Source organism: Rhea pennata, unplaced genomic scaffold (genome assembly GCF_028389875.1).
Source record: "Rhea pennata isolate bPtePen1 unplaced genomic scaffold, bPtePen1.pri scaffold_46, whole genome shotgun sequence".
NCBI lineage: Eukaryota > Metazoa > Chordata > Aves > Rheiformes > Rheidae > Rhea > Rhea pennata.
In genome coordinates, this window is record NW_026907685.1 from 60,694 (window position 1) to 81,491 (window position 20,798).

General features: G+C 69.0%; 2 protein-coding genes across 2 annotated transcripts; one reads left to right on the plus strand and one right to left on the minus strand.

Moving 5' to 3' along the window:
* NDUFB7 (NADH:ubiquinone oxidoreductase subunit B7) lies at positions 1-4,392 on the plus strand. The gene is made up of 3 exons (XM_062601488.1): positions 1-167; positions 1,587-1,755; positions 4,247-4,392. The coding sequence occupies exons 1-3, from the start codon at positions 56-58 to the stop codon at positions 4,335-4,337; spliced, it is 372 nt and encodes a 123-aa protein (XP_062457472.1). The 5' UTR covers positions 1-55; the 3' UTR covers positions 4,338-4,392.
* A 231-nt stretch (positions 4,393-4,623) lies between these two features.
* Positions 4,624-16,922, minus strand: TECR (trans-2,3-enoyl-CoA reductase). The gene is made up of 13 exons (XM_062601487.1): positions 16,854-16,922; positions 14,800-14,850; positions 14,623-14,674; positions 13,610-13,654; positions 13,368-13,471; positions 12,591-12,706; positions 12,173-12,278; positions 11,194-11,266; positions 8,192-8,235; positions 7,628-7,685; positions 6,779-6,867; positions 5,949-5,994; positions 4,624-5,103 (listed from the first exon to the last, which is right to left on the minus strand). The coding sequence occupies exons 1-13, from the start codon at positions 16,866-16,868 to the stop codon at positions 4,976-4,978; spliced, it is 927 nt and encodes a 308-aa protein (XP_062457471.1). The 5' UTR covers positions 16,869-16,922; the 3' UTR covers positions 4,624-4,975.
* Between the last annotated feature and the right edge of the window lie 3,876 nt (positions 16,923-20,798).

Genomic DNA, 20,798 nt, shown 5'->3' on the forward strand with positions numbered 1-20,798 from the left:
GGCGGCGTTTCCGGTTCCGGCGGTTCCGGCGGTTCCGGTTCCGGCGGCGGCGGCGATGGGCGCGCACCTGGCGCGCCGGTACCTGGGCGAGGGCGAGACGGAGCCCGACCCACTGCGCATGCCCAGCTTCCCGCCGGGCCTGGGGCTGCCCGAGCGCCGCGAGCGCGGTCAGTGCCCGCCGGGGGGCGGGGCCTCGCCGGGGGGCGGGGCTTCGCGGAGGGGCGGGGCCTCACTCTCGCGCGCGGGGGGGTGTGGCTTCCGCGGGGGGGGGGGGCGTGACCTCGTTGGGGCGGAGCTTTTTTTTTATTGAGGGGGGCGGGGCTTCGCGTAGGGGCGGGGCCTTGCAGGGGGGCGGTGCTTCCTAGGAGGGGCGGGGCGTGCTGCGGGGAAGGGCGGGGCTTGGCGGGGGCGGGGCTTGCGGGGAGGGTGACCTCTGGGTGACCCCTGACCCGCGTGTGTCCCCTGGGGTGGTCCCCTGTTGGGGGGGGGGGGGAGGGTCGGGGGTCCCGGGCCCGCGGGTCCCCGCAGCCCCTCGGGGTCCCCGTGACCCCTGCGTGACCCCTGTGTGACCCCTGCGTGGCCCCACACGTCGCCGTGGCCCTGTGACCCCTTGCGTGACCCCTGCGTGGCCCCATGGCCCTGTGACCCCTATGTGACCTCTGTGTGTCCCTGCAGCCCCCCAGGGTCCCCGTGACCCCTGCGTGACCCCTGTGTGTCCCCACACGTCCCCGTGACCCCTTGTGTGACCCCTGCATGGCCCCACACGTCCCCGTGACCCCTGAGTGACCCCTGCGTGACCCCTGTGAGTCCCCTGCGTGTCCCCATGTCCCAATGTCCTTGTGTCCCTGCGTCCCCTGCGTGTCCCCACACATCCCCATGGCCCTGTGACCCCTGCGAGTCCCCATGTCCGCAGCGTCCCCATGTCCCTGTGACCCCTGTGTGACCCCTGTGTGACCCCTGCATGTCCCCAGTGTCCCCATGTCCCCCGCATGTCCCTGTGTCCCCACGTCCCCATGTTCCTGGGTCCCTTATGTGTCCCCATGCGTCGTGTCCCCTGCGTGTCCTCCTGTCCCCTGTGTGTCCCTGTGTCCCCACATGTCCCTGTGTCCCCACATGTCCTTGTGTCCCCGGTGTCCCTGTGTCCCCATGTCCTGGCAGGTCCCCGTGTCCCTGTGTCCCCACACGTCCTTGTGTCCCCAGTGTCCCTGTGTCCCTAGTGTCCCTGTGTCCCCAGTGTCCTGGCATTTCCCTGTGTGTCCCTGTGTCCCCACACGTCCTTGTGTCCCCTGCATGCCCCTGTGTCCTCAAAGTGTCCTTGTGTCCCCGTGTCCCTGTGTCCCCACACGTCCTCGTGTCCCCTGCGTGTCCCTGTGTCCCCAGTGTCCCTGTGCCCCCGTGTCCTTGTGTCCCCGTGTCCCCACACGTTCTCACGTCCGTGTCCCCAGAGTGTCCTTGTGCCCCCAGCGTTCCCGTGTCCCCCCACACTCCCTGTCCCCGTGTCCCCACGCGTCGCCCTGTGGCCCCCCGCGTCCCCCCCCCCCCCGCGGCGCGAGGGCCCGCGGGCGGTGACGGCGCGGCGGCCGCAGCCATGGTGGCCACGGCGGAGCAGCTGGCGGCCGCCCGGCTGCCGCTGGAGCAGCGCGACTACTGCGCCCACCGGCTGCTGGAGCTGCTGCGGTGCCAGCGCGACGCCTTCCCCCGGCTGCCCCGCTGCCGGCACGAGCGCCACGCCTGGGACGCCTGCCAGCACCGCGAGTAGGGGGCGCGGGGGGACAGGGACGGGGACGTGGGCACGGGCACACGGGCAGGGACGGGGACATGGGCACGGGGACATGGGCACGGGGTGGGGACATGGACGTGGGCACAGGAACACAGGGACGGGGACGTGGGCACGGGGACAGGGACACTGGTGCCAGGACGGGGGAACGAGAGCGGGGACATGGACACGGGGACGGGGACACAAGACACAGGCACAGAGACACAGGAGCTGGGACAGGGACATGGGCACGGGGACACGGGCACGGGGACACGGCAACAGGGACACTGGTGCCAGGATGGGGACATGGGCATAGGGACAGGGGCACAGGAGCTGGGACACGGGGACAGGGACACAGGTGCCAGGACGGGGGCATGGGCATGGGGACAGGGGCACGAGAACGGGGACACAGGGATGGGGACACAGGGATGGGGATGGAGACACAGGGGCAGGGACAGGGACGTGGGCACAGGGACACAGGCACGGGGACACGGCAACAGGGACACTGGTGCCAGGACGGGGACATGGGCACGGGGACAGGGGCACAGGAGCTGGGACAGGGACATGGGCACGGGGACACGGGCACGGGGACACGGCGACAGGGACACTGGTGCCAGGATGGGGACACAGGCACGGGGACAGGGGCACAAGCGCAGGGACACGGGGACAGGGACACAGGTGCCAGGACGGGGGCACGGGCATGGGGACAGGGGCACGAGAACGGGGACACAGGCACGGGGACACAGGGATGGGGACGGAGACACAGGGACAGGGACATGGGCACGGGGACACGGGGACAGGGACACTGGTCCCAGGATGGGGACATGGGCGCTGCGATGGGGACAGGGACACAGGCGCCAGGACAGGGGCATGGGCATGGGGACATGGGGACAGGGGCAGGGACGTGGACATGGGCACAGGGACTCAGGCACAGGGACAGGGACACAGGTGCCGGGATGGGGGCACGAGAGCGGGGACATGGGGACGGGGACATGGGCACAGGGATGGAGACACAGGGGCAGGGACAGGGACTTGGGCATGGGGACAAGGACACAGGGACAGGGACACTGGTGCTGGAATGGGGACATAGGTGCTGGGATGGGGACAGGGACACAGGTGCCAGGACACGGACGTGGGCACAGGGACATGGGGACGGGGACACTGGTGCCGGGACGGGGACACAGGCACAGGGATGGAGACACAGGAACTGGGACAGGGACATGAGCACAGGGACACGGGGACAGGGGCACGGAGATGGGGACGTGGGCACAGGATGGAGACATGGGCACAGGGACGGGGACACGAGGACGGGGACACGGGCGTGGGGACACGGGCGCGGGGACATGGGCACCAGGACGGGGACATGGGCATGGGGATGTGGGGCAGGGATGGGGTGCCGGGATGGGGACGCTGGCGTGGGGATGGGGACGTCGGGATGGGGACACCAGGTTGGGAACCCGAACGCCAGGATGGGGACATGGGCGCTGGGATGGGGACACGGGTGCTGGGACACAATGTCTCCGGGGGGGGGGGGGGTGGCCCCATGGTTGTCCCATCCCCATGATGTCCCCCTGGATGGTGGCCCCATCCCCATGGTTGTCTCATCCCCATGATGTCTCCTGGCGGGGGGGGGGTCCCATCTCCATGATGTCCCCCTGGGGGGGTGTCCCCATCTCCATGGTGGCCCCATCCCTGTGCTCACCCTGTCCCCATGGTGTCCCCTTGGGGGGGGGGGTGTCCCCATCCCCATGGTTGTCCCATCCCCATGATGTCCCCCTGGGGGGTGTCCCCATCTCCACGGTGGCCCCATCCCTGTGCTCACCCTGTCCCCATGGTGTCCCCTGGGGGGGGGGGTGTCCCCATCTCCATGGTGGCCCCATCCCCATGGTTGTCCCATCCCCATGATGTCCCCCTGGGGGGTGTCCCCATCTCCGTGGTGGCCCCATCCCCATGCTCACCTCATCCCCATGATGTCTTCTTGGGGGGGTATCCCCATCCCCATGGTGTCCCCTTGGGGGGGGGGTGTCCCCATCTCTGTGGTTGCCCCATCCCTGTGCTCACCCTGTCCCCATGATGTCCTCTTGGGGGGGGGGGGGGGTGTCCCCATCCCCGTGGTGGCCCCGTCCCCATGATGTCCCCTTGGGGGTGGATCTCCATCTCTGTGGTGGCCCCATCCCTGTGGTGTCCTCATCCCCATGACATCCCCGGGGTGTCCCCATCTCCGTGGTGGCCCCATCCCCGTGCTCACCCCGTCCCCATGGTGTCCCCTTGGAGCGGGGGGGGGTGGTCCCCATCTCCGTGGTGGCCCCATCCCCATGATGTCCCCATGGCGACCCCATCCCCACGGTTGTCCCATCCCCATGGTGGCCCCATCCCCATGGTGGCCCTGTCCCTGTGATGTCTCCTGGGGGGGTCCCCACGCCCCGGTGGCCCCACCCCCGCGCGCGGTGGCCCCGCGGCCCGGCCGCCGCCTGACGCCGCTGTCCCCAGCTACGTCATGCGCATGAAGGAGTTCGAGCGCGAGCGGCGGTTGCTGCAGCGGCGCAAGCGGCTCCAGGAGCAGCAGGCGGCCGCCGAGTGACGAACACCCGCGCGCTCGGGGGACCACCCGTGCCCAATAAAACGCTGACGCCTACCGCCGGGGCCCCCGGTGTTGCTACCCCGGGCGCGGGGAGGGACGGCCGCCAGCGCCTGTTCCGACATCGGTGGCGGGCAACCGCGGCACGGTGACGGGCCGCGCCGCCTGTGCCTGGGGACAGCGACGGTGACGCTGCAGGGGGTTGATGCCGCGGGGGGGGGGGGTGACGCCGCAGGGGGGGTGACGCCGCGGGGGCGGGTGACGCCGCAGGGGGCAGCGACGGGCCGCGTGCGGGTGACGCCGTTTATTGCGTGGCCGCGCTGACAGACCCCCCCGCGCGCGGGTGACGCGGTGTCGCTCCCCGTAGCGGTGTGTGTCCGTCCCCCCCCCCCTCCCCACGCTGTGCCCACGGTGCCATCGGGGCTGCCACGCGGTGTCCCCACGCGGTGTCCCCACGCCGCATCCCCATGCCGCGTCCCCACGTTCCCCCCCTCCTTCCGTCTCCCGGCACCTTGAGAGCAGGACGGGGCCGGTGGGTGCGCGCGCGCGGCGGTGGGGCCGGCGGGCGGGCGCGCGGCCGGGGGGCCGGGAGGTCCCCGCGGGGTCCCCGCCCGCGTCCCCCCGCGTCCCCCCGGCGCGGCTCACAGCAGGAAGGGCACGATGGGCGAGCGCAGCGGCGGGTAGTCCCGGAACTCCTTCAGGTAGCTGCGGTGTTTGCCCTTGGCCCAGATGGTCATCTGCACGAAGCCCACCAGCGAGAAGAGGGCCACTGGCGCCGGCGGCGAGGAGGGGGAGGAGGAGGAGGAGGAGGAGGAGGTCGGGGTCACCCCGGGGTGCCGGGCGGCGCCCCGCCGCGGCCCCACCCGCCCTCCCCATCACCACTGTCACCACCATCACCAGCGTCGTGGTGGGACGTGGCAACCTTGGGGTGGGAGAAGGACGCCCTAGGGTTGGACATGGGTACCCCAGGGTGGGACAGGGGTACCCCAGGGTGGGACAGAGGCACCCCGGGGTGGGACAGAGGCACAGGGACACCCCAGGGTGGGACAAGGACACCTCAGGGTGGGACAGGGCACAGGGACACTCGGGGGAGGGGGGATGGCACAGGGACACCCCAGGGTTGGACATGGGCACCTCAGAGTTGGACAGGCACAGGGACACCCCGCGGTGGGACAGGGGTACCCTGGGGTGGGACCTGACAGAGGGGCACCCTGGGGTGGGACAGGGGCACCCCGGGGTGGGACACGGCACAGGGACACCTGGGGGGGGACAGAAACACCCTGGGGGCGACAGGGGCACCCTGGGGGGAGACATGGCACAGGGACACCCTGGGGGGGGGACAGAAACACCCTGGGGGGGACAGGGGCACCCTGGGGGAGGACAGGGCACAGGGACACCTGGGGGGGGGGGTGGGACAGGGGCACCCGGGGGGGGACATGGCACAGGGACACCCTGGGGGGGGTGGGACAGGGGCACCCTGGGGTGGGACCTGGCAGAGGGCCACCCCAGGGTGGCACTGGGAGTCCCCCCAGGGTGGGGCACAGGCACCTCGGGGTGGGACCCACACAGGGACACCCAGCTCCCGGCGGGGGGGGCACCCAGCACCCGACTCACCGGGCAAACACTGCGTCATGATGGTGAAGCCAATCCAGGACCCCACCTAGGGGGGGCAGCACCCATTAACAGGGGGGAGGAGGGGGGGTGACAGCACCCATTACGGGGGCTTCAGCACCAGTTATGGGTTGGCAGCACTCATGATGGGGGGCAGCACCCACTACGGGCGTTCAGGACCCCTTAGAGGGGGGCAGCACCCATGGGGGGAGGCGCAGCACCCATTATGGGGGGTAGCACCCGTTATGGGCGTTCAGGACCCCTTACAGGGGGGCAGCACCCATTTGGGGGTGGTGGCAGCACCCGTCATGGGGGGCAGCACCCACTGGTGGGCTCAGGACCAGTTATAGGGTGGCAGCACCTATCGTGAGGGGCGGCACCCATTTGGGGGTGGCAGCACCCGTTGGGGGGTGGCAGGACAAGTTATAGGGCGGCAGCCCTCGTGATGGGGGGCAGCACCCATTAAGGGGAGGGGGCAGCACCCATTAAGGGGGGGGGGCGGCACATGTTAGGGGGGTTTAGGACCGCTTATGGGGTGGCAGCACCCATTGAAGAGTAGTGGCAGCATCCGTCACGAGGGGCAGCACCCATTAATGGGGAGGGCAGCACCCATTATGGGGGGCTCAGCATCCATTATGGGGGGGGCTCAGCACCCATTACAGGGGGCTCAGCACCAGCTACAGGCTGGCAGCACCCGCTGAAGGGTGGCTGCGCCCACCACGAGCTGCCAGGACCTATTCCGGTGGGGGAGGCGGGCAGCACCCAGAGTGGGGGGGTGGGGACCCACGGGGGCAGCACCCACGGGGGCAGCACCCACGGGGGCCCCCGCTCACCTCGTAGGTGTAGTTGGGGCAGGAGACGAGCAGGAAGAGCCACGTGAAGGGGTTGCGGGTCGGGTAGGGGATCTTGCGGGTCTTGGAGCCTGCGGCGCGCGAGGGCCCCCGCCGTGGGCACCCAAAATCGGCACCCAGGAACTCCCCCCCCCCCACCGTGGGCACCCAAAACAGGCACCCAGGAACTTCCCCCTGTGCGTGGGCACCCCAAACTGGCACCCACCCGCATGGGCACCCCCCTGCCGGCACCCAGGAACTTCCTCCTGCACGTGGGCACCCCAAAATTGGCACCCACCCGCATGGGCACCCAAAACCGGCACCCAGGAACTCCCCCCCCCCGTGGGCACCCAAAATGGGCACCCAGGAACCTCCCCCTGCCGTGGGCACCTGGAACGGGCACGTGCCCGCGGGGGCACCCAAAACCGGCACCCAGGAACTTCCCCCCTCCACACGTGGACACCCAAAACCGGCACCCACCCACGTGGGCACCCCCCTGCCGGCACCCAGGAACTTCCCCCCGCACGTGGGCACCCCAAAATTGGCACCCACCGCACATGGGCACCCAAAATGGGCACCCGCCCGCGGGGGCACCCAAAACCGGCACCCAGGAACTTCTCCCCCACATGTGGGCACCCCAAAACGGGCACCCGCCCGCATGGGCACCCCCCCGCCGGCACCCAGGAACTTCCCCCCCCCCCCCACCGTGGGCACCCAAAACGGACACTCGCCTGCGGGGGCACCCATGGGCCCCGTCGCTCCCCCCACCTGCGGGAGCGCCCGCTGCGTCCCCACCCACAGGAGCGCCTGCCGTGGGCCCCGCCGCGCCCCCCACCCGTGGGTGCCACTCACCAGCGGGGCGCAGGTTGCGCAGGGCCACGTGGATGGAGAAGTTTCCCAGCTGGCAGAACTGGGGCACCCGGAGGAGCCCTAAGCCATGGGGGGGTGGGGCACCCAACCCCGGCACCACCCCCCCCCCCAGCACCCACGTGCACCATCCAGCGCCTCACCCCCCCCAGTGCCTTCTAGCACCCATCTGCACCCTTGGCACTGCCCAGCACCCACCTGCGCCCCCCTGCCCCAGCATCCACCTCCCCAGCACCCACTGGCTCCTCAGCACCCTCACCCCCCCCACCTTACCGCCCACTTGCCCCACGTAGCACCCCCCAGCATCCACTGACACCCCCAGCTGCCCCCCCAGCACCCATATGCACCCTCACGGCACCCCCCAGCACCCACATGCACTCCAGCACCCACCTTGCCCCCCCCAGTACCCCAAAGCACATGCTTCCCCCCCCCACCGCCCTCCCGACAGCACCCACCTGCCCCTAGGCACCCTCCTCTCCCCCATGGCACCCAATTGCCCCCCCCCAACACCCTCAGTGCCCTCGCAGCACCCACAGCCCCGGCACCCACCAGGAACACGCCGAGCGCCAGCTTCACCTGCTCCTCGCCGTAAGCTGGGGGAGACGCGTGTCAGTGGGGCCCGCGGCTCCCCAGGGCCCCCAGGCCGGGGACAGTCCCCAGGGGAGGGGGACACTCGCCGGGTGGGTGAGGTAGGAGGGGACGGGGACACACACCGGGCGGTGTGTACAGCGGGTGGGTGATGTAGTAGGGGACAGGGGACAGGGACACTCACCGGGCGGTGTGTACAGCCGGTGCGTGATGTAGTAGGGGACAGGGACACTCACCGGGCGGTGTGTACAGCTGGTGGGTGATGTAGTAGGGGACAGGGGACGGGGACACTCACCGGGCGGTGTGTACAGCGGGTGGGTGATGTAGTAGGGACCAGGGGACAGGGACACTCACCGGGCGGTGTGTACAGCCGGTGCGTGATGTAGTAGGGGACAGGGGACGGGGACACACACCGGGCGGTGTGTACAGCCGGTGGGTGATGTAGTAGGGGACAGGGGACAGGGACACACACCGGGCGGTGTGTACAGCCGGTGCGTGATGTAGTAGGGGACAGGGGACAGGGACACACACCGGGCGGTGTGTACAGCCGGTGGGTGATGTAGTAGGGGACAGGGACACTCACCGGGCGGTGTGTACAGCTGGTGGGTGATGTAGTAGGGGACAGGGGACGGGGACACTCACCGGGCGGTGTGTACAGCGGGTGGGTGATGTAGTAGGGATCAGGGGACAGGGACACTCACCGGGCGGTGTGTACGGCCGGTGGGTGATGTAGTAGGGGACAGGGGACGGGGACACTCACCGGGCGGTGTGTACAACCGGTGGGTGATGCAGTAGGGGACGGGGACACTCACCGGGCGGTGTGTACAGCGGGTGGGTGATATAGTAGGGGACAGGGGACGGGGACACTCGCCAGGCGGTGTGTACAGCCGGTGGGTGATGTTGGAGGGGACGGGGACACTCACCGGGCGGTGTGTACAGCAGGTGGGTGATGTAGTACGGGACAGGGGACAGGGGACACTCGCCAGGCGGTGTGTACAGCAGGTGGGTGATGTAGTAGGGGACAGGGGACGGGGACACTCGCCAGGTGGTGTGTACAGCCGGTGGGTGATGTTGGAGGGGACGGGGACACTCACCGGGCGGTGTGTACAGCGGGTGGGTGATGTAGTAGGGACCAGGGGACAGGGACACTCACCGGGCGGTGTGTACAGCAGGTGGGTGACGTAGTAGGGGACAGGGGACGGGGACACTCGCTGGGCGGTGTGTACAGCGGGTGGGTGATGTTGGAGGGGACGGGGACACTCACCGGGTGGTGTGTACAGCAGGTGGGTGATGTAGTAGGGGACGGGGACACTCACCGGGCGGTGTGTACAGTGGGTGGGTGATGTAGTAGGGACCAGGGGACAGGGACACTCACCGGGCGCTGTGTACAGCAGGTGGGTGACGTAGTAGGGGACAGGGGACGGGGACACTCGCTGGGCGGTGTGTACAGCGGGTGGGTGATGTTGGAGGGGACGGGGACACTCACCGGGTGGTGTGTACAGCAGGTGGGTGATGTAGTAGGGGACGGGGACACTCACCGGGCGGTGTGTACAGTGGGTGGGTGATGTTGGAGGGGACGGGGACACTCGCCGGGCGGTGTGTACAGCCGGTGGGTGATGTAGGAGGGGACGGGGACACTCACTGGGCGGTGTGTACAGCGGGTGGGTGATGTTGGAGGGGACGGGGACACTCGCCGGGCGGTGTGTACAGCGGGTGGGTGATGTAGTAGGGGACAGGGGACGGGGACACTCGCCGGGCGGTGTGTACAGCCGGTGGGTGATGTAGTAGGGGACGGGGACACTCACTGGGCGGTGTGTACAGCGGGTGGGTGACGTTGGAGGGGACGGGGACACTCGCCGGGCGGTGTGTACAGCCGGTGGGTGATGTTGGAGGGGACGGGGACACTCGCCGGGCGGTGTGTACAGCGGGTGGGTGATGTAGTAGGGGACAGGGGATGGGGACACTCGCCAGGCGGTGTGTACAGCCGGTGGGTGATGTTGGAGGGGACGGGGACACTCACCGGGCGGTGTGTACAGCGGGTGGCTGATGTAGTAGGGGACAGGGGACGGGGACACTCGCTGGGCGGTGTGTACAGCGGGTGGGTGATGTTGGAGGGGACGGGGACACTCGCCGGGCGGTGTGTACAGCCGGTGGGTGATGTTGGAGGGGACGGGGACACTCGCTGGGCGGTGTGTACAGCGGGTGGGTGATGTTGGAGGGGACGGGGACACTCGCCGGGCGGTGTGTACAGCCGGTGGGTGATGTTGGAGGGGACGGGGACACTCACCGGGTGGTGTGTACAGCGGGTGGGTGATGTAGTAGGGGACGGGGACACTCACTGGGCAGTGTGTACAGCGGGTGGGTGATGTTGGAGGGGACGGGGACACTCGCCGGGCGGTGTGTACAGCCGGTGGGTGATGTTGGAGGGGACGGGGACACACACCGGGCGGTGTGTACAGCGGGTGGGTGATGTTGGAGGGGACGGGGACACTCGCCAGGCGGTGTGTACAGCCAGTGGGTGATGTTGGAGGGGACGGGGACACTCGCCGGGCGGTGTGTACAGCCGGTGGGTGATGTAGTAGGGGACGGGGACACTCACCGGGCGGTGTGTACAGCGGGTGGGTGATGTTGGAGGGGACGGGGACACTCGCCAGGCGGTGTGTACAGCCGGTGGGTGATGTAGTAGGGGACGGGGACACTCACCGGGCGGTGTGTACAGCGGGTGGGTGATGTTGGAGGGGACGGGGACACTCGCCAGGCGGTGTGTACAGCCGGTGGGTGATGTAGTAGGGGACGGGGACACTCACCGGGCGGTGTGTACAGCGGGTGGGTGATGTTGGAGGGGACGGGGACACTCGCCAGGCGGTGTGTACAGCCGGTGGGTGATGTAGTAGGGGACGGGGACACTCACCGGGCGGTGTGTACAGCGGGTGGGTGATGTTGGAGGGGACGGGGACACTCACCGGGTGGTGTGTACAGCGGGTGGTTGATGTAGTAGGCCATCCACGCAGCAAAGCCCCAGTAGTAGGTACAGTTCTGGGGGGTCACAGCAAGGGGTCAGGGGATCTGCCACGGGGACGCAGAGGGACACGAGTGGGCGCTGGGGACACGGGCGGTTGGGGAACGCAGGGGGAAGCAAGTGGGTGCTGGGGGTCACGGTGGTTGCGGGACAGAAGCACAGGTGTGGTGGGTGCTGGTGGACATGGAGGTTGGGGGACCCAGGGGTCATAGGCGTGTGCTGGGGACATGAGGTGGGTGCTAGGGACATGGGGTGGACACGATGTTTGGGAGATGCAGGGGGACATGGGTGGGAGCTGGGGACATGGGTGGGTGCTGGGGGACACGGTGGCTGGGGGACATGGGTGGGCAATGGAGACATGGGGTGGGTGCTGAGAGACACGATGGTTGGGGGATGCAGGGGGACATGGGTGGGAGCTGGGGACATGGGTGGGTGCTGTGCGACACAGTGGCTGGGGGACATGGGTGGGCAATGGAGACATGGGGTGGGTACTGATGGACACGGTGGTTGGGAGATGCAGGGGGACACAGGTGGGTGCTGTGCGACACGGTAGCTGGGGGACATGGGTGGGCAATGGAGACATGGGGCGGGTGCTGATGGACACGGTGGTTGGGGGATGCAGGGGGACATGGGGTGGGTGCTGTGCGACACGGTGGTTGGGGGACATGGGTGGGCAATGGAGACATGGGGCGGGTGCTGATGGACACAGTGGTTGGGGGATGCAGGGGGACACAGGTGGGTGCTGTGCGACACGGTGGTTGGGGGACACGGGTGGGCAATGGAGACATGGGGCGGGTGCTGATGGACACGGTGGTTGGGGGATACAGGGGGACATGGGGTGGGTGCTGTGCGGGGGGGGCGCGGGGGTGACCCGGGGGGGCGGGGTCGTGACCCGGGGGGGGCGAGGTCCCGGCCGCGGGCACCTTGAAGATGTTGCGCAGCGGCATGGTGCCGTGCGAGAAGCGGTGCACGAAGAGGGTCTCCAGCAGGCGCTTCACGTAGTGGAACGAGTGGCACACGCAGGCCAGGCTGGGGACACCAAGGGACGTGGGTGGGGGGAGGGGACGGTCCCCACGAGGGGATCCCCTCCCCACCCCCCCCACCCCATGTCCCCCCCACCCAACCTCCCCCCCGCCACCGATCCGGGTCCTCCTGCGACGCCCAGGGGTCACAGAACCCCCTGTGAACGGAACGTCACCTCGGCGCAGGACCCTCCCCAAACGGCCCCGTCTCCAGAGACCCCCGACGCAGCGGGACACCCCCACCCCCACCCCAGCGCAGCCCCCCCCCACCCATCCCCCCCAGCACCCAGCACCCTTCCTCCCCACCCCGCGCACTCACTGCACAACCGAGTGCTTGCTGGAGGTGAAGTCGTAGCGGGGGCCGTAGATGAAGGGCACGCGGAAGTAGAAGAGCAGGTAGATGAGGAGGGGGCCGGCGTACTCAGTGAGGAAGACCTGCGGGGGAGAGGGGTGGGCGGCTGGAGGGACGGACGGATGGCCGGAGGGATGGCCGGAGGGACAAAGCAACGGAAGGATCAAGAAACGGATGGAGGAACGAAGAGACGGCAGGTTGGAGGCCCAAGAGGGACGGATGGATGGACGGAGCGACGGATGGTGGTGGGACAGGTGAGCGGACTGAGGGACGTACGGATGGATGAAGGGATTGAGGAGGTGATGGACAGAAGGATGGAAGGACAGAGACACGGAGGAATGGACGAACGGACGAGGGGACGTTTAAATGAACGGACAGAGGGACGGATGGAGGAATCACGGGAGGCTGGAAGGTCGCAAGCACAGAGGGATGGACGGTGGGAAGGATGGAGGAATGGACGGGCACAAGGAGTTATGGAAACGGACGGATGGATGGAGGGAACAAGGGAGGAATGGACAGAGGGACGGATGGACAGACGGATGGATTGTGGGACAGACGGAAAAACAAATGGGAAAAGAAATGGACGGAAGATTGGAGGGGGGGAGGACGGAGACAGGAACGGGTGAACGGACAGCAGACGGATGAACGAGGAATGGATGGAGAGACGTGCGGACAGAGCGACGGACACACAAACGAGCGATGGACAGACGGAGGGACGGACGGGGGGGCGGTTGGGCAGCTCACCGTCACCCAGCTGATCTGCGCACCCAGGTCGCGGAAGTAGAAGGTGGCCGTGGTGCCCACGGGCAGGTTCTGCAGCACGTCCTCGTCCTTCAAGGACTTCCCCTCTGCGGGGCGACACGAGGCAGTGAGCGGCCCTGCGGCGCCCTAGAGCCCCCCAGGAGGGTGGGTGGGGGGTGACCCCACTCGTAACCGGGAGCCCCGAAGCGTCCCCCGGGGTGGGGGGTGGTGGTGGTGGCACTCACTGGGGTCCAGGCGCAGCGACTGTCTGGCCGGGTACCACTGGGGGTCTGCGGAGAGAGCGGAGTCACTGTCAACGGCACGGCCAGGCCGCGGCTCCGGCGACGACCTCCCCGGCCTCGTGACGCGCGGTGGGGATCGCCACGGCCCCACGCCTGGGATCGCCACGGCCCTACAAAGGGGCCCCCGGTCACGCCAGGGATCCTCTCCCCCCCCCCAGGAGGGGAGTCTCCCCGAGCCCCCCGGAGGGTTCCCGGCTCTGATGGAAACCATCATGATCTCATGGAGGGTCCCTGGCCATGACAGGCATCAGCATGATCCCACAGAAGGTCCATAGCTGTGACCGGGATCCCCACGACCCCACGGAGGACCCGTGGCCGTGACCGGGATCGCCACGAGCCCACGGAGGGCCCACAGCCTCGATGGGTATCCCCACAACCCCACGGAGGGTCTACGGCTGTGACGGAGATCCCCATGACCCCATGGCCCCAACGGGGCATATGACCCTATAGAGGGCCCACGGTCACGATGGGGATCCCCACGACCCCACGGAGGACCCGTGGCCGTGACCGGGATCGCCACGAGCCCACAGAGGGCCCACAGCCTGGATGGGTATCCCCATGACCCCACGGAGGGTCTACGGCTGTGACGGAGATCCCCATGACCCCATGGCCCCAACGGGGCATATGACCCTATAGAGGGCCCACGGTCACGATGGGGATCCCCATGACCCCACGGAGGACCCGTGGCCGTGACCGGGATCCCCAAGACCCCACGGAGGACCCGTGGCCACAATGGGGATCCGTATAACCCCATGGAGGGTCCGTGGCCACGACAGGGATCACCACGACCCCGCAGATGGTCCCTGGCCTGACGGAGATCCCCAAGACCCTACAGAGGGGCCCACACACACATTGAGGACCCCCCCCACAGCCCCACGCTGGGGATCCCCACGGAGGATCCCCACCAGCGGGGGACACCCGACACCGGCAGGCACCCCGAGCCCGGCCCCACGTACGGGACTTGTTGAAGAGATTCTTGATCTCAGCGACGGTGGCATTGGGCTCCACCTGCGAGGAAGCAGAAAGGCTTCGAGAGGCGCCGGCGGGACCCCCAACCAACCCCCCAACCGACCCCCCAACCCCGGCTCGCCCTCAACTCCTCCAGCTCCGTCCCGCTTCTCCCGCGGCCTCACCTTATCCAAAAAACACAGCTTCTCCCGCGTCTTGGCGTCCAGGATCTCCACCTCGAAGAAAAGCACGGCCTTTTTCACCTTCTTGGCCTTGGGCTGCCTCCGCAGCCCGGCGCCGTCGAGGGCCGGCAGCAGGGGCTGCTGGCCGCCGGCGTGCGGCAGCGCCGAAGCCTCCATGCCGCCCGCGGTCCGAAGGGGAAACCCGATCGCCCAGCGGCCCGAGGCGCCGACCCTCGGCTAAATATAACGCCGGGGTTGGGCACCTCGCGGCAGTCTTTTTTTTTTTCCAAGGCGGCGGGGCAGGGCAGCGTAGGGTTTTTTGCTCGCTCCTGGGCTGATTTTGTTCTTTTCGGGGGGCCGGTTTCGCCCTCTGAGGGGTTGTTGGGGGGCCAACGCCGAGACAAGCCCCACGGCAATGGGGGCTCGCAGGTAAGGACGGGGTGGATCCTTTCCCCATTCTCCGCTATCCGGAGTTATTAAGCCGAACGGCGGCTCCGCGCTAAGTAACGGCCGGACGTCGGCGGCCGAGCGACGAGGCCCCGAGGAGGAGGACGGCGGCCCCCGGGGCTGCATCCCGCCCCGCTCCTCGGCGTGATCCGGTCTCCACCGCGAGGCCACCGAAAACCCTTCGGCAAACCTGGGAGGCTTCTCAGAGCTGCTGGTGCCAGGCCAGGCCGGGGCAGGGGGCCCGGGGGGGTGGGAATGATCCGGCGCAAATCCAGCACGGCCCCTCCGAAGGCGGCGGGATTAAGCCGGCTTTGCGGCGGCTCGCGGAGGGGAGCGCCGGCGGCCGGATGCCGCGGCGTCGGATTTCGAGAGCCAAGGCGGCCGGGGATCCCTGCCGTATTTTGGGGCGCGTTTGGGGATGGGAGGGAAAGGACGGGGGGGGAGGGGGGAGTGTTTTTTTTTTTTTTTTCTGGTGGTGCCGCAGTGCCAAAAAAGCAAGCGGCGGCTTCTTCGGTTTACCCAGCTGCTTACGGCAGCGGCTCCCGTTTCAGCGTGACTCGCGCCGCTAAATGCCGTGCTAAGCTGGGGCTAGGCACCTAAAAATAAGTTCCGAACGGGTACTGCTCAGCGAGGTGCCTCGCGGCGGAGGCTCCCAGTTACATCTTGGGGAGGGGGGAGCGCCCTTCTCCCCCCGCCAAAAAGGCCCTTTGGGTGCCCAAGGGTGTCAGGTGGGGGCGGGTAATAACTCTGACGCAGGTGCTCGGGCTGGGATGTGGGTGAGGGCAGGCCGGCGGGACGGGCGGCAGATGCTGAAGCTGGTGCGGCCCCAAAACGGCGGCAAGGAGCATCGTGGGGTGCGTGTGAGCGTGCATGGGGGGGCGACAGCAAGGGAGATGAGGCCGGTGGGACCCTCACATGGTGGCTGGGCCCCCAAATAACAGCCAGGAGCGCCCCAGGGAGCGGACGACGCGGGACAAGGGGCTGGCGGGAGCCCAAAACAGCAGCTGGGCCCGAAACAGCATCCGCGAGGGCCCCAGAGAGACTCCAGCGGGGAAGGTGAAGCCACAGGGCGCCCAAAATGGCGGCTGGGCCTCCAAAACCACGGCCGGGGGCGTCCTGTGGGGGGCGGCAGCAGGGGAGACGACACCGGTGGGAGCCCGGAACGGCGGCGAGGTCCCGACACCGGCACCTGGGAGCGTCCCAGGAGGCCGGTGAGGCCCCGAGACGGCGGCGAGGCCCCTGAACCGACACCCGGGAGCGTCCCAGGAGGCCGCCGAGGACCCTGCGGGCCCCAAAATGGCGGCCACGAGCCGCGCATGCGCACACCGCCCCATCGGCATTTCCCCCCCCCCGCCGGCGGCGGGACGGCCGTCGCGCATGCGCTGTCTCAGGGAGCCCAGGCGCATGCGCACTGCCGCGCCCCGGCCGGCGCGCAGGCGCGGGAGCAGCCGCGGCGCCTGCGCAGTGTGTGTCAGTGTGTGTGTGTTGGGGGGGGGTGCGCGGCGGCCGTCGGCGGCGTGGGGCCGGTTCGCGGCGCTGCCCGGCGGCCCGGGCGGGCGCGGGGGAGGGCCGGGACCCGGGGGCCGCGGGGCCCGGCGGCGCCGCCTCACCTCGTAGTGCTTCATGGTCTCCCCCGCTCCGCAGCCGCCGCTGCTCCTGCCTGGCACCCGCTTCCCCCCCCTCCCCTCCCCCCTCCTCCCCCGTACCCCCCACGTGATCTCCCCCGCCCCGCTCACCTGGCGGGCGGGGCCTGGCCTCGCGGTTTCCGCCAATCACCGCCGCGCGCGTGACGGCGAGCAACCAATGAGGACCGGGAGGCCTGGAGGCACCGGCCTGGGCCTGCCTCGCCCCGCCCCTCATGTCTCCGGGGCAACGGGAACGCATGACAACGCCGGGGCCAATGGGAAGCGAAGGCAGGGCTCGGAGTGACGGCGGCGCGAGCCAATGGGCGTGAGGAGGGCGCGGCCGGGAGGGGGGAGGGGGCCAATCGCGAGGGCAGGCGGGCAAAGGCGTCCCACCTCTGCACGTGTCCCGCGGCGCGGGGGGCGTGGCTCGCGGGGGGCGTGGCTCTCGGGGGGGGCGTGGCTAGAGGGGGGCGTGGCGAGCCTGGGGGAGAGCCCGGAGGAGGAGCAGCCCCGCCGGGTACCCCCGGTGTTGGGGACCCCCTGGGGCCACCCCACGGCAGGGGGGGGGCAGCACCCTGGGGGTACCCCACATCGGGGCCACCCCAGGGCCACCCGGTCCTGGGGACACCCTGTGTTAGGGACCCCTTGGGGACACCCCACATCGGGGCCACCCCAGGGCCACCTGGTCCTGGGGACACCCTGTGTTGGGGACACCCTGGGGACACCCCATGTTGGGGACCCCTTGGGGTCACCTCATGACAGGATCAGCACCCTGGGGCCACCCCACATCGGGGCCACCCTAGGGCCACCTGGTCCTGGGGACACCCTGTGTTGGGGATCTCCTGGGGACACCCCACGGTGGGGGGCAGCACCCTGGGGCCACCCCACATCGGGGCCACCCCAGGGCCACCTGGTCCTAGGGACACCCTGTGTTGGGGACCTCCTGGGGCCACCCCACGGTGGGGGGCAGCACCCTGGGGCCACCCCACATCGGGGCCACCCTAGGGCCACCTGGTCCTAGGGACACCCTGTGTTGGGGACCTCCTGGGGCCACCCCACGGTGGGGGGCAGCACCCTGGGGCCACCCCACATCGGGGCCACCCCAGGGCCACCTGGTCCTAGGGACACCCTGTGTTGGGGACCTCCTGGGGCCACCCCACGGTGGGGGGCAGCACCCTGGGGCCACCCCACATCGGGGCCACCCCAGGGCCACCTGGTCCTAGGGACACCCTGTGTTGGGGACCCCTTGGGGCCACCCCACGGTGGGGGGCAGCACCCTGGGGCCACCCCACATCGGGGCCACCCTAGGGCCACCTGGTCCTAGGGACACCCTGTATTGGGGACCCCTTGGGGCCAGCCCGTGCCAAGGCAGCACCCTGGGGCCACCGTGACTCAGTGGGGCCGGGTAGGTGCGCTGGATGCTGAGTCAGCCCCCGCCCTGCCCTGACTTGCCCACCCCACCCCACCCCACCCCGCCCGGTCCGGGTGCGGCACCCATGGGTGTCTGGGGGGGGGGGGGGGACCTTGGCATCGGGGATGGCTCCCCTGGCCTGGGGCGCACGGTGGTGGCAGCCCCTGTCCCCCCCCCCTCCCCTCGCCACCCCACAGCCCACGGGGTCCCGGTCACCTGGGACATCACCCACCCTTGGGTGCTGGGTGTCCCCCACACCCTCACACCCCTGGGGGACGTGCAGGGACAGGGGCTCAGCCTCGGGGAACTGGGACATTGGGGGAGACGTGTGGGGACACTCTGGGGCAAGGGGGGGGGGGACACCTGGGGCGTGGGGACACCCGGGACCCAGGGACACAACTTGGGGCACGTGGAGACACGGGGACAGTCAGGACAGCAGGGGACGGGGGTGGGGAGGGGACACGGTTGGGGGGCGGCGGTGGGTGCTTGGTGGCCTGGCTAGCCCTAACGAGGAGGTGGCTTCGTTAGCGCTCCCGGCCGTGCCCCATGACTCGCCCTCGTTTGGGCTTGGCCCTAACGAGGCCGCGTTGTTGGGTGCCACCACCCAGGGCCAGCGTGTGTGTGTCTCTGTGACCCCCCCCCCAAGGTCCCTGTGTCCCTACACCCCGTGTCCCTTTGTCACCCATGTCCCCCGTGTCCTCGTGCTCCTGCACCTCCATGTCCTCGTGTCCCCTTATGTCCCCGCGTCCCTGTGTTCCCCTGGCCAGGTGTCCCCCACGTCCCCGTGTCCTCGTGTTCCTGCACCTCCATGTCCTCGTGTCCCCTTATGTCCCCACGTCCCTGTGTTCCCCTGGCCAGGTGTCCCCCATGTCCCCCATGTCCTCGTGTTCCTGCACCTCCATGTCCTCGTGTCCCCTTATGTCCCCATGTCCCTGTGTTCCCCTGGCCAGGTGTCCCCCATGTCCCCGTGTCCTCGTGTTCCCGCACCTCCATGTCCTCGTGTCCCCTTATGTCCCCGCGTCCCTGTGTTCCCCTGGCCAGGTGTCCCCCATGTCCCCCGTGTCCTCGTGTTCCTGCCCCTCCATGTCCTCGTGTCCCCTTATGTCCCCACGTCCCTGTGTTCCCCTGGCCAGGTGTCCCCCACGTCCCCGTGTCCTCGTGTTCCTGCACTTCCATGTCCTCGTGTCCCCTTATGTCCCCGCGTCCCTGTGTTCCCCTGGCCAGGTGTCCCCCACGTCCCCGTGTCCTCGTTTTCCTGCACCTCCATGTCCTCGTGTCCCCTTATGTCCCCGCGTCCCTGTGTTCCCCTGGCCAGGTGTCCCCCACGTCCCCGTGTCCTCGTGTTCCTGCACCTCCATGTCCTCGTGTCCCCTTATGTCCCCGCGTCCCTGTGTTCCCCTGGCCAGGTGTCCCCCATGTCCCCATGTCCTCGTGCTCCTGCACCTCCATGTCTCTCTATCCCCCACCCCGTTGTCCCTATGTCTCCATGTCCCTGTGTCCTTGTCTTCCCGGGTCACTACGTCTCCGTGTCCCCATGCCCTGGTGTCCCCCATGCTCCATGTCCTCATGTTCCTGCATCTCCATGTTTCTGCGTCCCTGTGTCTCCACGTCCCTCTCCCTCCACGTCCCTGTCCTTGTCCCCAGGTCCCTACATCTGCTGTGTCCCTATGTCTCTGTATCTGTGTGTCCCCCATGTCCCTCTACCTCCATGTCCCCATGTCTGTGTGTCTCCATGTCACCATATTCCCCATGTCTTTGTGTCCCCACGTCCCTGTGTCCCCCTTGTCTCTCTACCTCCATGTCTCCACGTCCCTGTGTCTCTGTGTTGTTGTATCTCCCACGTCCCCATATCTCCATGTCCCTGCATCCTTGTGGTCCCGTGTCCCTGTGTCCAGGTGTCCCCATGCCCCTACGTCCCCGTGTCCCCACATCGCCGTGTCCCCAGCTCAGCCATGGGGTCCCCGCCAGCTCGGGGGTTCCCAGGTGTTCTGGCACCCACCAGGGTGGAATCTGGGTGTCCCTGGACACCAGGTGCCACCGATGGCGCCGGATCGGGGACCCGGGAAGGCGCCGTGTCCTCGGAAGGGGTGGTGGCCCAGCTGGGACCTGAGGACACCATGGGGACACTGACCCGGGGGCCGTGGTAGTCCCTGCAGGGGACAGGGATGGGGGACGGGGGACGGGATGGATGGGGACAGCATGGGCTGTCACCGCAGGTGACAAGGTCTAGGGGTGACAGGCAGAGGCTGTCACCCAGAGTGCCAGTGTCAGAGGGGACAGGGGACGAGGGGCGCCATGCTGGGGGTGATGGGGTGGGCTGTCACCGCAAGCGACGGTGGCTGTTGGTGACAGACGATGGGCTGTCACTGGGGGAGCTGGTGTCACGGGTGACAGGGGACGAGGCATCACCATGGTGCCGTGTTGGGGATGGTGAGGGGTGACAGGGGCCGAGCGTCACCGCGACGTCGTGTCAGGACGACAGGGGTTCGGGGGTGCCGTGTTGGGGTGGCAGGGGATGG

Bases quoted from the DNA above. Each gene is read 5' to 3' on its own strand.
- TECR (XM_062601487.1), bottom strand. The intron at 11,267-12,172 runs GTGCCCGCGGCC...GTGACCCCCCAG, and splicing joins CGCTGCGCAACATCTTCAAG to AACTGTACCTACTACTGGGG. The intron at 5,995-6,778 runs GTGAGCGGGGGC...TGCCCCCCCTAG, and splicing joins GCCCCAACTACACCTACGAG to GTGGGGTCCTGGATTGGCTT.
- NDUFB7 (XM_062601488.1), top strand. From the start codon at position 56: ATGGGCGCGCACCTGGCGCGCCGGTACCTGGGCGAGGGCGAGACGGAG. The intron at 168-1,586 runs GTCAGTGCCCGC...CGGCGGCCGCAG, and splicing joins GCCCGAGCGCCGCGAGCGCG to CCATGGTGGCCACGGCGGAG. The intron at 1,756-4,246 runs GTAGGGGGCGCG...CGCTGTCCCCAG, and splicing joins GACGCCTGCCAGCACCGCGA to CTACGTCATGCGCATGAAGG.